Source organism: Drosophila pseudoobscura, chromosome 2 (assembly GCF_009870125.1).
Source record: "Drosophila pseudoobscura strain MV-25-SWS-2005 chromosome 2, UCI_Dpse_MV25, whole genome shotgun sequence".
Lineage (NCBI taxonomy): Eukaryota > Metazoa > Arthropoda > Insecta > Diptera > Drosophilidae > Drosophila > Drosophila pseudoobscura.
Window position 1 is genome coordinate 9,445,469 of NC_046679.1, and position 12,610 is coordinate 9,458,078.

At 45.8% G+C, this 12,610-nt stretch overlaps 2 protein-coding genes across 9 annotated transcripts in view; both read left to right on the forward strand.

Moving 5' to 3' along the window:
- Positions 1–1,206: 1,206 nt before the first annotated feature.
- On the forward strand, positions 1,207–2,025 carry LOC26532147 (uncharacterized). Its single transcript, XM_015181587.2, has 2 exons — positions 1,207–1,637; positions 1,682–2,025. Exons 1-2 carry the CDS (start codon positions 1,508–1,510, stop codon positions 1,849–1,851), a joined length of 300 nt encoding a protein of 99 aa, XP_015037073.2. The 5' UTR covers positions 1,207–1,507; the 3' UTR covers positions 1,852–2,025.
- A 4,569-nt stretch (positions 2,026–6,594) lies between these two features.
- Dscam3 (Down syndrome cell adhesion molecule 3) overlaps positions 6,595–12,610 on the forward strand; it is a 29,138-nt gene continuing 23,122 nt past the window's right edge. For 6 of the 8 annotated variants that reach the window (XM_033385655.1, XM_033385651.1, XM_015181594.2 and 3 more), the window contains exons 1-2: positions 6,595–6,697; positions 8,132–8,275. The gene's annotated coding sequence lies outside the window, so the exon portion shown is untranslated. The remainder of the gene's footprint in view (positions 6,698–8,131; positions 8,276–12,610) is intronic. The other 2 variants (XM_033385652.1, XM_033385653.1) reach the window with 2 other exon arrangements.

Below are 12,610 nucleotides of genomic sequence, written 5' to 3' on the forward strand. Positions count from 1 at the left end.
GCAAAACCTGTCAAGTGGCATTAATAACAAAAGCCATCTGAGATAGGGATAAGCAGCCGAGCGCACCTGAAAGTATGCCGCATTTTTTCGCAGGTTTTTTTTCTCCGCTCTGCTCCGCTTCCTTTCGAATTCGATTGCCGGGTCTTTGAATTATGCTAATTTGCTTTTATCGCTTCGCCTGCAAAGTCAATTTAATTGTAATTTTCAACGCGCCACGCATTTTAGTTTTATTTCCGTCAACGCTTTTTTCAATTTTCCCTCCGGCCAGCCAGCCAAACCCTCCGGCCCCACCGACCCCTCCGACCCTTTAAGCGTTGCCGCGTCTTGCATTTTCATGAGAAATAATTTAATTTGCCTTTTCCACTTCGACGTCCACTTTTCAAACTTTGCTTTCGCCACTTCCTTTTGCGACTTTAGTTGTCCGCCCCCGCCGTCCAACTGCCTGTCTGTATATCTGTCTGGCACTCCCCCGCACACTGCCTTGCCGGACCCGTGTATCATTTGGAAATTCAACGCTCGTATTTTTTTCTTTCATTATTGAAAAGGCGAGCTCCAAAAGGAAAAGTTGAGACGAGCGCATAAAGCTGCCATAGAAAGTAGCTGCCAGGCGGGCCCTTTGCCATAATGCGATTGGGGGGCGCGAACTGCCACGCTTTGCCGGTTGCCGCTCTCGTTCCGGTCCTGTTCTGTCCGGTCCAGTCCAGTCCAGTCCAGGCCAGGCATATCCCTCCTCGTCTCTTCTAAATGGAAAAAAGGTTTTGTCACGGCTAAGCACTTTCCACATTCACAAGGGTCGCCACCAACGCCACCGTCAGCTGCTGCCCCTGTCCACCCACTGTCCGGAGCCACAGACCACAAACCGCGGACGCGTAGCTTCCGTTTCGTCTTTTTCTTTTTTCATTTGATTTCAATGGTTTATACACAATTTTCATGGCTGTGAGCGACTCTGGAGGTTGGGCTGTAAAGTTTTATCATTATAATTGCAAGAAACGGGGCACTCTTGGGCGTCACGCAGGGAAAGGCCACTGGACAACATCTGGCCTGAGGCTAATGATCGAACCATCTACAAAATTATGAAGATACCTCTCGACTTTCGGGTGGGCTATGACTGTGCCAAAATGAAAATAAGTTAGACTGGAAGAAGTTTCATTCCATAACGATATTATTTTATCACTTTTATTAGTTTAAATTCCTTTGTGTAATCATTTCTATATTAGTTACTTTAGTTAATACTTCCCTACTCTGCTCAAGAATGTAACTCTTAAATCGTTACAACCTTGCGACTCGTTGTTTTGAGTAAGCCCCCGCTCAGATGAAATTTGTCCCTGATGACACTTGATCCATGAGGAGTCCTTATCAGCGGAACCTCCAGTTGCTGGGAACGACAACTACAACGACAACGACAACGAAAATGGCTGTCTGCTTGCTTTGGCCCAATCCCAGTATTCTGGAGCATCCTTATCTGGCGTATAACTCGACAAAATGAAAGGGTCGCAATGACAACTCAATGAAAAAGTTAGGCATGCAAACTAAGGACGCAGGCAGTGGAAGCAGCAGGAACATGAAGTTTGATATCATTAAAGGCCACTTATGTGTCAAATGCAACACAGCCGCAGCCGCAGCAGCAGTAGCAGTAGCAGAATCACCCGCAATGACAGTGCCAGTGGCAGAAATAGAAGGAGCCGGGGCAGGACGACCAAGAAGTCGACGGCACACTTAAATGTCATTGAAATTGAAGCTCACTTGACAAGTAATGCTGGCGCAACAGACCCGCGCCCGCACTCTCATTCTCTACCCACTCTCTCTCTCTCCCAACCCAACACACATACGAGCAGGGGGGGGCGGGTCTGAGGATGAACTTAAGTCAACTACACAAAAGCCCTGTCAGTAGACGCTGACAGCTCGCTTCGAGTCTGCCCCGCCTACGTATGTGTATATCAGAGTTCTGGCTGTATGAGTAAGTATGTGCGGTGCAATTTTCTATCTTTTTATGCGAGGTACTCTCGTACAGCAGAGGGTATATTGTACTCGATCAAATGCGAACTTATTTTTGATCAGCCAACTTTAGTAATTTCCAATAATGGAGATACTTGTTTCAAAGAAATCTCAAATATTTGCTATAGTCCTTGCATCCATTTTGCTTTGGAGATTTTTGGGAAATTTCTCTTCTGACGAGCAGAGGGTATCTTTCAGTTGGAATGTAAGCTATAGGGTTTTTGCTCGTTTCCTCGCAAGCCTGGGAGATTGACATTATCTACGGACACTGAGTGATTTGCTCAGGAAGACGAGGAGAGACGATGAGGAGAAAGTTGACTGTCGCATAATTTTCATAATTGCATTGCCACGCATCAACGGAAATTGCATGCCGCCAACAAGTCGATGTCAATAATTGCCAGGCCAGACCAGACCAGACGTACTACCGCTTGGCATGGAGCCGGGCGGACGTGGCGTATGCGTAACCACCGGCGCTGCATTCATGCTGTAGTCAAGCAATTTAAATGCCACAAAAATGCATTAAAATCCGAGGGCATGTATAAATTATTGCACTTTCATTAACAAACATTTTCGGACGCACTCTATCCACCAGCCTTGACTCAATGGTCATTTAATTAATTCCCTGTCAGGCTAGAGCTCATATTAAACGATGGCTTAAATGATTTATGGCTTAAACAATTTGCCACTTATCAATGCGCACAGGTAAATGAAATGACCAGCCGCAGACCTCGCACTCGCATTTCCAGTGCTTCAATAAAACCCAATGAAGCGTGGCAAATGAACCTCGATTGCCGATTGCCTAAGATGGGGGAACGGGAACCATATCCACAAGCACCCACAAGCCGCAATGGAGTTGTTCTCCTGGTTTTGCCGATACGCCGCACAATTATCCACCTCAGCGAACTCACAAAATCTGCCAAAAACTATTAATATTACGAGGAGGAGGTGCAAGTTCAAAACTTTTCGACCTCACTAAAAGTTTACTTTTCATAGTTGTTGACCCAAGCCAGATATGATCTGTCCATGAAATTGATGATGCATTTTATCGAATATTTACGAGTTTAGAGTCAGTAATCGATTAACCAACAATTAACACATTTGGCCAATGGGCGTAGGGATAGCAACAAGTGTTGCCCCTGGCTCGGATTTTCAGCGAACTTTGTCTTATGATTCTCACTCACTGGCTGCCATGGCTGCTGACTGTATGACTATGGCAGGGCGGGTGTGGTTGTTGGTGCTCTTGTAATATAATAAAACGCTTATTAAATTTTGCTGCTGCTATAACAAGCTGAGCAAGTCCCAGCCACAAAATTGCTGTCCTGGGTTTGCCACAGCACCACGCTTCCGATTCGTTCTTCATCTGGCTGTTGGCAGTTGGCTGGTGGCTGCTGGCTCCTGGCTCCTGCTGGCTGTTGGCTGCTGGCACCGTTGCTCTATTTCTTGCCTTCATGATAATGATGCGGTCTTGTTATGGCTTTTTGTTGGCACCGGCACCGGCACCAGGCCAGAGACCACGACTGGCATCATCATCGGCACCATCACCGTCGCCCTCTTTGGGGCCAGACTGTTGCGGTCTGCACCACTCAACAAGCATTGCAGACCTACCCAACCTCGGCGAAAACTTTTCGTGTACTGCCAAACACTTTTTCCTCCTCCTTCAGCTCCTTCTCTGCTGCTGCCGCTTCTCTCGTAGTTATTGTTGTTGCAGTTGTTGCGGCAAGAGAAAGTTCAGGGTATCCATGGCTTTGGGCTCCAGAGAGGGGGAGGATAAGCACCCAAGGGGGGGAGAGCTTGTATTAGCATTGTGTCAGCCATGGCAACTTAAATAATTTGCTTATTTTTGGGGCTTTTTATTGTTGTGGCGTAATTATATTTTAATGACACTTTAAGCACAAATTATGACGTCTCTGGGTGTGTGTGTTCTGGTCCTGGCCCTGGCCTGGGAGGGGGCTGGAAATTGAAAATGGAAGGTGCGAAAGCTTGATGAACTTGAAACGAGTTTGGAAAAGTTTCGGGACTGTAGGTTATGGGAACTATTTGAGGGTTATAAAGTTAATTATTATTATACTTGGCAACTTTTGTTGCGTGAAGCCTTAGGAGGTATATAAAATAGTGAAAGAGGCACCAAAAATTAATGAATATTCCCAGAGTACATTGGACGGGTTTCTTATAATTGTCTTACTTTGATACATGTACAACCAAGTAAGTAGAACCTTTGCAGATGCCATGTTTTAGAGCCCACGGATGGCTAGAGCTGGAACATAAATAGTCCCTTCCTGGTCATAAAATTCAGACATGCCAACTCGGGTTATACTTATCTAAACCAAAGGAGAACTGGCACGAAGAGGCACTGCCTGCCGGATAGCCATTAAAGCCGTAAATCTAAAATTAAATGCCGAGATAAGCGGACTACGTAAATTATGCCATTTGCTTGGGCCCAAGTTCACACCAAACAATTTCCGACACGAAAAGGCGCAAAAAGCCACACACCATCATGCCACACACATGCGGAAGGCCGAGCAAAAAGCAACAGGACCCAGCAGCAAAACATCTTCAATAGCTTCAAGCTTGCAGGCCCGGGCTCTTGCTTGTCGGCCCTTGGTCCTGCCTTCTCGCTAAATTATAACAATTTTGTAATTTATTTAAGAGCTGCACATAAATGGCCAAAGTCATTTGTTTAAGCGTAGCCCCCAGTCCTCCATTCTCATGTGGCTGTCCTGGCTCTTGTTTGTATGTGTCTGCTAATAATTCACTTAAGCTGCGCTGCATAAAATGCTTTTAAATTTAATTACAAAGCATTTTCGCCAGTGAGTCGCACGGTGCGTATACTCAATATCCACGCTGCTTAGCAAAAGACCAGAGCCGGCAGCGGGAAAGGAAAGAGCAGCGAGCAGAATGAAGAAGGCAGAGGGCAAAGCATACCTGTATGGAAATATTAATGACAAAGCAAATATGTTTGGCTGGCAATCGAGTTATGCAATTTCATTTGACGCCCGGCGATGATTTATCGGCCCAAGTGGGTGCCGTGCCTCTCCCGCCTGCGGCAAGTGCTGGAAATTGAGTGGATTCATCATTTTGCCGGAGCACAGAAACATCATAATAGCTTTCACCTTTCCCCCTCGTTACGACCGCACGATATGGGAATAACCTTTCGTATTTGCCATGATATATGAAAATGATAATGCGCTTTGACAGCTGTAGCTCTCAACCACACAGCCACACTTCCCAGCGCACGAGCATGTGTACGATAACGAGTATGTGTGTCTGTTCAAGTGGCATTCAATGCGTGCAACATGCTCGCCCGCTCGCTGCCTTTCGATTTGCCCTAGGTCAAGTATTTTTTTGAAAAACTTTCAAATTCTGCCAGTGCTCTGCCGCAGTCGGCGCCGGAAGAGCGCGCCTGCGCTCTGCGTTTGTTGACAGCAGAGAGAGACAGCAGCAGCGGAAGCAACACGTGCTCGACCAATTTACTGAAGAGTGGGGGTGAACATGAAGGGTAAACAAATAACAAAAATGTGTGAGCGAAAAGCTGAATGACAGTTTACGCTAAAAGTCGCGTAGTAAGGCGGTGCTGGCGTTGATAAAAAACGGCGTGCCATGGTCGGGAGGGAGAGAGGGAAACAGACTCGTGGTTGGCTGTCGTGCTTTATGTAGCATAACTTTTGGCGCCAAAGTGGCATTCGTGCATCGGACAGTCCGCGTGATTTATGATGTCAGATGCCACCGCCGAGGTGATGAAGTGCCCATGGACCACAGAGCCGCAGGATTGTGAAATGGCAAAACGAGTTGTACTCTGAATGGAAATGGCAAAAAAAGTAAATGTAAATAAGGATAGAAAACTAGTCAAAGGTATTGAACTTTGTGGTTATTGACAGATGAGATTTCGAATATTTTATGAAATAACAATGAATAGAATGATGGCTTAGCATTGAATAGATATTAAAATAAATACGGGTTGTCAGATAAATAAAAACAATTGTTCGATTTTATTTAAGTTTGAAGAGTACAGCCTTAAATCAGTTTAATTTTATATTGAAAAACTCATGGAAAGTCGAATTGATTAGTTTTTTGTAAAAATTGTAACCTCGGCATTTCAAGGCATTCGTCTAAATAAAATAATTTTTTCAACAATTATCGGGTGGGTATCTGAATGCCACTGAACACTTTTCTGTTTTTTAAATTTTTCTAAAATGTATTATATTAAAATATGCACGACAATATCAACAACAAGTGCACTCTGCCTCCGTCCCGCTCTTCGCTCTGTCTTTCTCGCTTTGTCTGAGACTTTGTTTTACTCATTCTCTCACTCTATGCCACAGAATGCTCTCCTCTCTCTTTGTTGGTGCATGCCAGACAGATAGCAAAGAGAGCGCCAAGCGAGAGAAGAGAAACACCAAAGCCTGCGTCGGCGCTGCGTTGACTGCGGAGCTGGCAGAGCAGTCGGCGCCGTTCGATTGGGGGCCACGTGTGGCAACAGTTACAGTTACAGCCCGGACTGGGGCTTGGGGGCGGGTGTGAAGCGATTACGCTGACAGAGATAAGCCCCACCGACAGACGCTGCTGTCGAGGATGATACGGGCAGAGGCTGCTGGCAGTAACGCAGGCAGCAGGCAGCAAAGGACGATTGCAGGATTCAGTCATTGCCGGCGTTTCGAACTGTTTGGACGTGTCCATCGGACGAAATCGGAAATTGTTGCGAGTGGTAATGGCAGAATCACAGTGTTTTAGTATTAGTTAAGCATATCCTTCCACACACACTCACACACACACACACATGTGATAGTTGAAATGTATCGGTGTATGGGTGAGTGTGTGTGTGCTAGGCACTATTTGGGGATTTAATGGAAAAAGCATTAATGGATGCTGCCGTTACCGCTGCCGCCTCGGGGAGTGACTACAGCTAGAGCGCCATCGGTGATAGTGGCCAGTGTGTGTATGTATGTATGCGTGTGTGGTGTGTGCGTGTGTGTCTGGGCATAAAGGGATAAATATGTATCAATGTACACGTGTGTGCCTGTGTGGGTCTGCTGGGCTGTGTGATTTTGTTGCTGCCTAAAACTATGCAGCACAATTTTGTTTGCTGACATTTTTGTTTGCTCTCTCGCTTGCTCATGTGTGTGTCTGGGCCTCTGTGAGACCTCTCGGTTTGTGTGTGTGTGTATGGTGTTTGGTTTTATCGTGGATTTTACTGACTTTACGGGTTATTTGTCCGCACGAATGTGTTCATAAAAAATGTAACAAAAGTGGATTTTCGCTGGCCCGAAACGCTTTGTGTGTGCCTCGGACGCCCCCCTAACGTGAACGGAAGCGGAAACGGAAGCTGGCTGGTGCATACACAACACACACACACACACGCAGACACAGCGAGGGGTAGCCCTGGCAAGTGGATAAAGTAAATTGAATAAAAGGTGAAATAATTTGAGCGCTAAGCAGGCCGGCCGAGGTCTGCAAAGTGAAGGCTAATGGAAAAGTGTGAAAAAGGTTGCAAAGTGAACCCGAAAAAGAAACTGAGAAACTCCTTCGAAATTCCAATTTCCCAGTCAGTCGTGGGAAAAATGCAAATGTAGCAGCAACCGACAGGCAACGAAGAGCTACAATGGTGACTTTTTGTGAAACTTTATGGAGCGCAGAGCGCTGCCAGGCGGCAAATTGAATCGAATGGCCACGGCGCTGTCAACGCTGACGTGCCGTGAAGCATGTGCCATGCGATTATCAAAGTGTGATAAAATTGCGGCAACAATAGCCAGAAAGCAAAAAAAAAAAAGCGAAAAAAAGGAACCAGGAAAAAACGTATCGGAAGGAGGAGAGAGGACAGCGGAGGATAAAAGGAAGAAGGATGAAAAATCGTAGCCTAGTCACAGTCCATAAAAATTTACCGTCTATGCACTGCGTATAATTTATGGTCGCGAGGCTCCTTTCTGCTCTGTATCCGCCTCCTTCTTTTCCACCCACTCCTTATATGTTTTTTTCTGGCCACCTTTTGGCAATTGTTGAATGCAGCCGCATTTTTTTTCGTCTAGCATATGTAAGCTGCCAGCCATATGTGTTAGTTCATGTGTCTGTGTGTGTGTGTGTGTGTGCATGAGGCATTCCCTGGCTGAGTGCCAAAAATAATAAAATCACAATTTGATGCCAGACAACTCAATGTAAGTGCTGGCTGGCCGAAGATCTTGCATGCATGCAGCTTTCCTCTAAGAGACTAAGGACTCCCATTCATTTGGAGCAGGAGCTGGGACTCGAAAAGCAAATCCAGCAGCAGTCTGTGGCCCAAGATAACGAGGTAATTTCACTGAATGATTCGCAGTTTTTATTTTCCGCTCGGCTCGGAATTTCCGTGCTGCTTAGTTTAAGCAAATTGAGTTGCAGTGGCTTTTGCAGCGCCAATAAAAATTGCACAACTTCGATGGCTTTTTGGTATCCTTTTTCGCTTCTCCTCGTCCTCTCTCTCTCTCTCTCCGTTTCTCTCTGTATCGTTGGCGTATTTTGGGGTCTTGCTTCTGGGATCCGCAAGCTATTGAATTATGCATTGCCCCTAGATAAGCTCGAATGTTGCATAAGGTTGGCATTGCCACTCGAACGGGCTGGAATTGGCTGCCGGTTAGGGGGATGGGTCCCAGGCGGGTAGGGTCCTCTATTAAAATTTAATCTGTGAAAATATTTGTATGCACCGAATGGAAGTGAAAAGCCAATCGGAAAGAGAGCTCTGGCTGTGATAGGGCCCTTACAAAGCAAAAGGGAATTCGGGTTGGAAAAACGTGTACATTTCTATTGGAATGTTTTACGAGCAGTGCTTTTTCTTTGTTGCTTTTACGAGTATCTTTTATAAATATTGCGCATTGCTTCGTACTAGAATTTATTGGATTTTCGAAACATTCGTCAAAGTTTTCAGAGTTTTTGTAGCCTTCCCATGCAATGCAATCAACGCCCTATAAGACATAACCGTTTCTCCAAGTGCTGCTGTAATTTGTGATCTCATTATATCGTCACGTCCTTCCATAGCACCAATTCCGTCGCAAATTACTTCCTCATTTATCACCTTTACTCGCCATCAACCGCAACATTCAGCCGTTTAAAGAGTTCTGCGAGGTTCGCTGTCAGCTCTTGTACCAATTAAATTTATTTGTAAGACAGCGCCATGGCCAAAGCCCTCGCAATCCACTCAAGTCAACTTTATTCATAATAACAACAAGAACCTCTCGCTGCACGAGAAATACACACAGCGGCGGTGACAGTGGCATCAGAGGCAGCAATGGCACAAAGGCACTCCAAAACGCCAGAGGGACACAAGAACAAGAACAAGAACAATGATAAAGCGGCAGCCCCCCAGCCCCCAGCCCCCAGCTCGGGGGTCTGTCAATGTGACAATGCAGCATCGCTGAACCGTTAGCTGCCCCAGCTGCTGCCTATCCCATACCATTCTACCTTTCTATATGTACGGGTACATACAATATATACTAGTATCTGCCACCTCTTGATCCCCGTTGGGAGCGGGAGCATTGCAACGACAAACAATAGAAAGTTGCCATGGGAGAACAAAAAATATGCGCGCCCATTACATTTTGTTGCTTTGGCTCATTTTTCTTGTTGCTGTGCGGCCCCGGCAGACAATTGTTGTGCCAGAATTGATGTAATATAAAAGGTGGCCAAACATTTGTTGGGACACGCGAAATGAGGAGGACCACTCTGCATAGGGGAAGGCGGCTGGCAGGGAAAAATGTTATTAGGTGGCTCGTCGCCTTTGGATTTCCGCCCAGTCCTAGTCCCAGTCTCCAGTTCGAGTTCCACTTCTGTCCGGTTCTGGGGAGCTGGGTACATTGTTCCAGTGGCCGCTTTTGTGCGGGGCCATAGCCATAGCCGTAGCCATAGCCATAGCCGTAGCCATAGCCATTTACGAGTATGGAGTCCGCGACGGATGCTCTTTGACTTGCGGCCTAAGCCATTGTTGGCCGTAACCAAAGAGTTGCACTTCAGTCTGGGCGAGTGCAAATGGATCCATTGTTTAGGGGGATTGGGAAGGAGAGAGCTTGAAGTGGGTGCTGGCGACAGGAAATTGCTTGGGTTGGGGCGCCTGTTGTGTTGCTTAAAGTCGCCTTTAAACTCCCGTTGGGCAGGAAGTCGGGCATATAAATTGCCAGGCTGTCAACCGACGCTAAACGCAAACACATCCGCCCCAAAGTACGAGTACGAGTACGAGTACGAGTATGCATAACACAGTTCACATTGCATGCACTGCGCCTGCAAGCGAGGGCCGAGAATAAAAAGAAAGCAAACATCGCAGGTGACGAGCATTAAAACGATTCAACAGCTCCGACTCAAAGCAAGAAAAATTATATTGCTTAACGCCTGCCACCCTCTCCAGCCGCGCCTCTCACCGGATAAGGGCGTGGCAGTTGCGGATGCAGCAACGTTTAACCTCAGCCAGGCACCTAGTGAGGGGGTGGCTAGAGGGTGGCATGGCATTTGCGCTCGACTGCCTCTGAAACACATGGAGGCATGACCAAGGGTGCCCCAGTCTTTGAATTGTTGCTCTTGCTGTTGCTGTTGCTGTTGCCACACTGCTATTGCTTTTGCTTACGCTGCATCGTGCTGTTGCTGTTTGTTGTGGCGTTTCCCACCCAAAGCCTTTCACACCGCACAAAACATACACGGGGCAAAAAAAAACACCTCCATCCGTCCACTCGTGTGCTCAAGGTGCATGCCGCGCTGAGGACTCCTGGAGTATCCAGGCCCATTGGCCAGCAGTGGCAGGAGCCCTTGCAAGTAGCCTCTTTTGGGGATTTCATTGTGCAAGATTGATTACCCTGTTAGCAACTGTTGCCAATTGTTGGAGCTAAGCTTCAGGGTGCTAATGCTTTCTTGGGGAGCTCTCTCATTGGCTTATTATCATCTAGCTGGTGCTGGAGGATGAGTAGCGCAATTTCAATACATTTTAACACATTCTCAAAAAAATCTACCTTTCTTAGGATACTCCTAGGTATCTTATGTAACAAAAGTTCACAGTGTCTGCTTCAAGTTGAGGAAACCTTTTGGTGTCCCCAGTCCCAAGTGACCGTCAAAGACTTCGAAAGTCCCTTCAGATTTTCACAAAAGTTTTTAAGCCTCTACTTGTCTGTCTATTGAAATGTCAGGAATAAGATGAAAATATCAGTCTGAGTCAAATTAGTGTTAATAAGGTTGCCGCCTTACCACATTTTCACATTGAGATATAGTCGAAAGTCACTCAAGATGTTTCTAAAGTTTTTCTTGTCTGTCGGATTAAAAAGCGAAGAATATACTTGCAGAACAAATGCAATAGTTATTTCAAAAGCATACGAGAACTGTTCAATAAGTACACATGCACAATGGTAGGGCTATAGAATTCCTTAAACTAATGCTTGTATGTATAATACATCTAACGAGACAAATATTGAGTAATCCGCTCATCTGAAATAGCTGATTTGTGGTATAGACAAAGAATGTCCCCATTGCCATCGCTCAAATTCAAACATGAGTGAGATGGTATGTTTTTCGGACCTAAAACGGACTTGCTCATCGGCACGGATACAGTTTCAAGCCTGTTCCAGAGGTCCACGAGCACATTCACATTATGCTATCAAATAACATCGTTCCAAAAACATGACGGGTCAGCTAGTATATCTAACAAGAACGGTTTTAGGTTTAAGATATCTTAACATATGTATAAGTCTATTTGTCTGATTGACTGATGGATTTATAAACGCATATACCAAGCGCAAAAATCGGAATTGGAAATGCCGGGATTTATTTGTATTTAAAGGTAAAGTTAATTTAGACGGGCAAAGACAAGCATTACCAATATTCAACTTTTTGGTAAAACTACGATCCATTTACGCTATTTAATTACCCCAGTTGAAGAACATCTATTGAATAATTCATAGTCAATTAGCGAAACGTTGGGAAAAAAACTTTTGCCACGCTGGGGACAACGCCAACAGGAGCGTGTGTTTTCGCAGCCACTGGATTATCAAAACAAATAAACAGCCATAATGTTCATAGTCACACATCGCAGAAAAATAAATAAACTAAATAAAACCAGAGCTCAACACGCACACCCGCTCTCAGACACATGTGCCGGAGCCGGGAGTTACCATAATCTAGAGTGACAGAACTAAAGCGGCGGCCACATACTCGTATTTAGTGTCAAATTTGCTGACAGTTAGCAGTTATGACACCAGGCACACATACGGGGACAAGCCAAAGTAATCGCTTTGTGCGACGGAGCTGGAGCGGAGGCTGTGGCAGTACGAGTATCCTGACAACTGGAGATGCCCCGGCCTCAGGTCTCTCCAACTGCCGCCTGAAGCAGGAGCGCTTGGAGACAGACTCTGGCAGTTGGACGGGCCAGAGAGCGACACACAAAAGCGGGAAAATAAAAACTCATTAAAAATGAAAGGCAAACACAGGCACCCACCCACCCACACTGAGAGAAAGAGCCCACACACTCAGGTTTCCGTTTCCTTTTTTTCTCTCTCTTGTTTGTAATGACTGTGACGCCGTGCAAGTGTTAGGCAAAGAAACGAATTGCTCGTGGCAAATCGCTCGACAAAAGACGCTGCAAAAATAAACAAATCATTTAAAATTCTCAATTAAATGCAAA

Excerpts from the sequence above, each read along its gene's own strand:
- LOC26532147 (XM_015181587.2), top strand. The coding sequence starts at position 1,508 with ATGAAAAAGTTAGGCATGCAAACTAAGGACGCAGGCAGTGGAAGCAGC. Across the intron at positions 1,638-1,681 it reads CGCAGCAGCAGTAGCAGTAG|GCCGGGGCAGGACGACCAAG; the intron begins CAGAATCACCCG and ends GAAATAGAAGGA.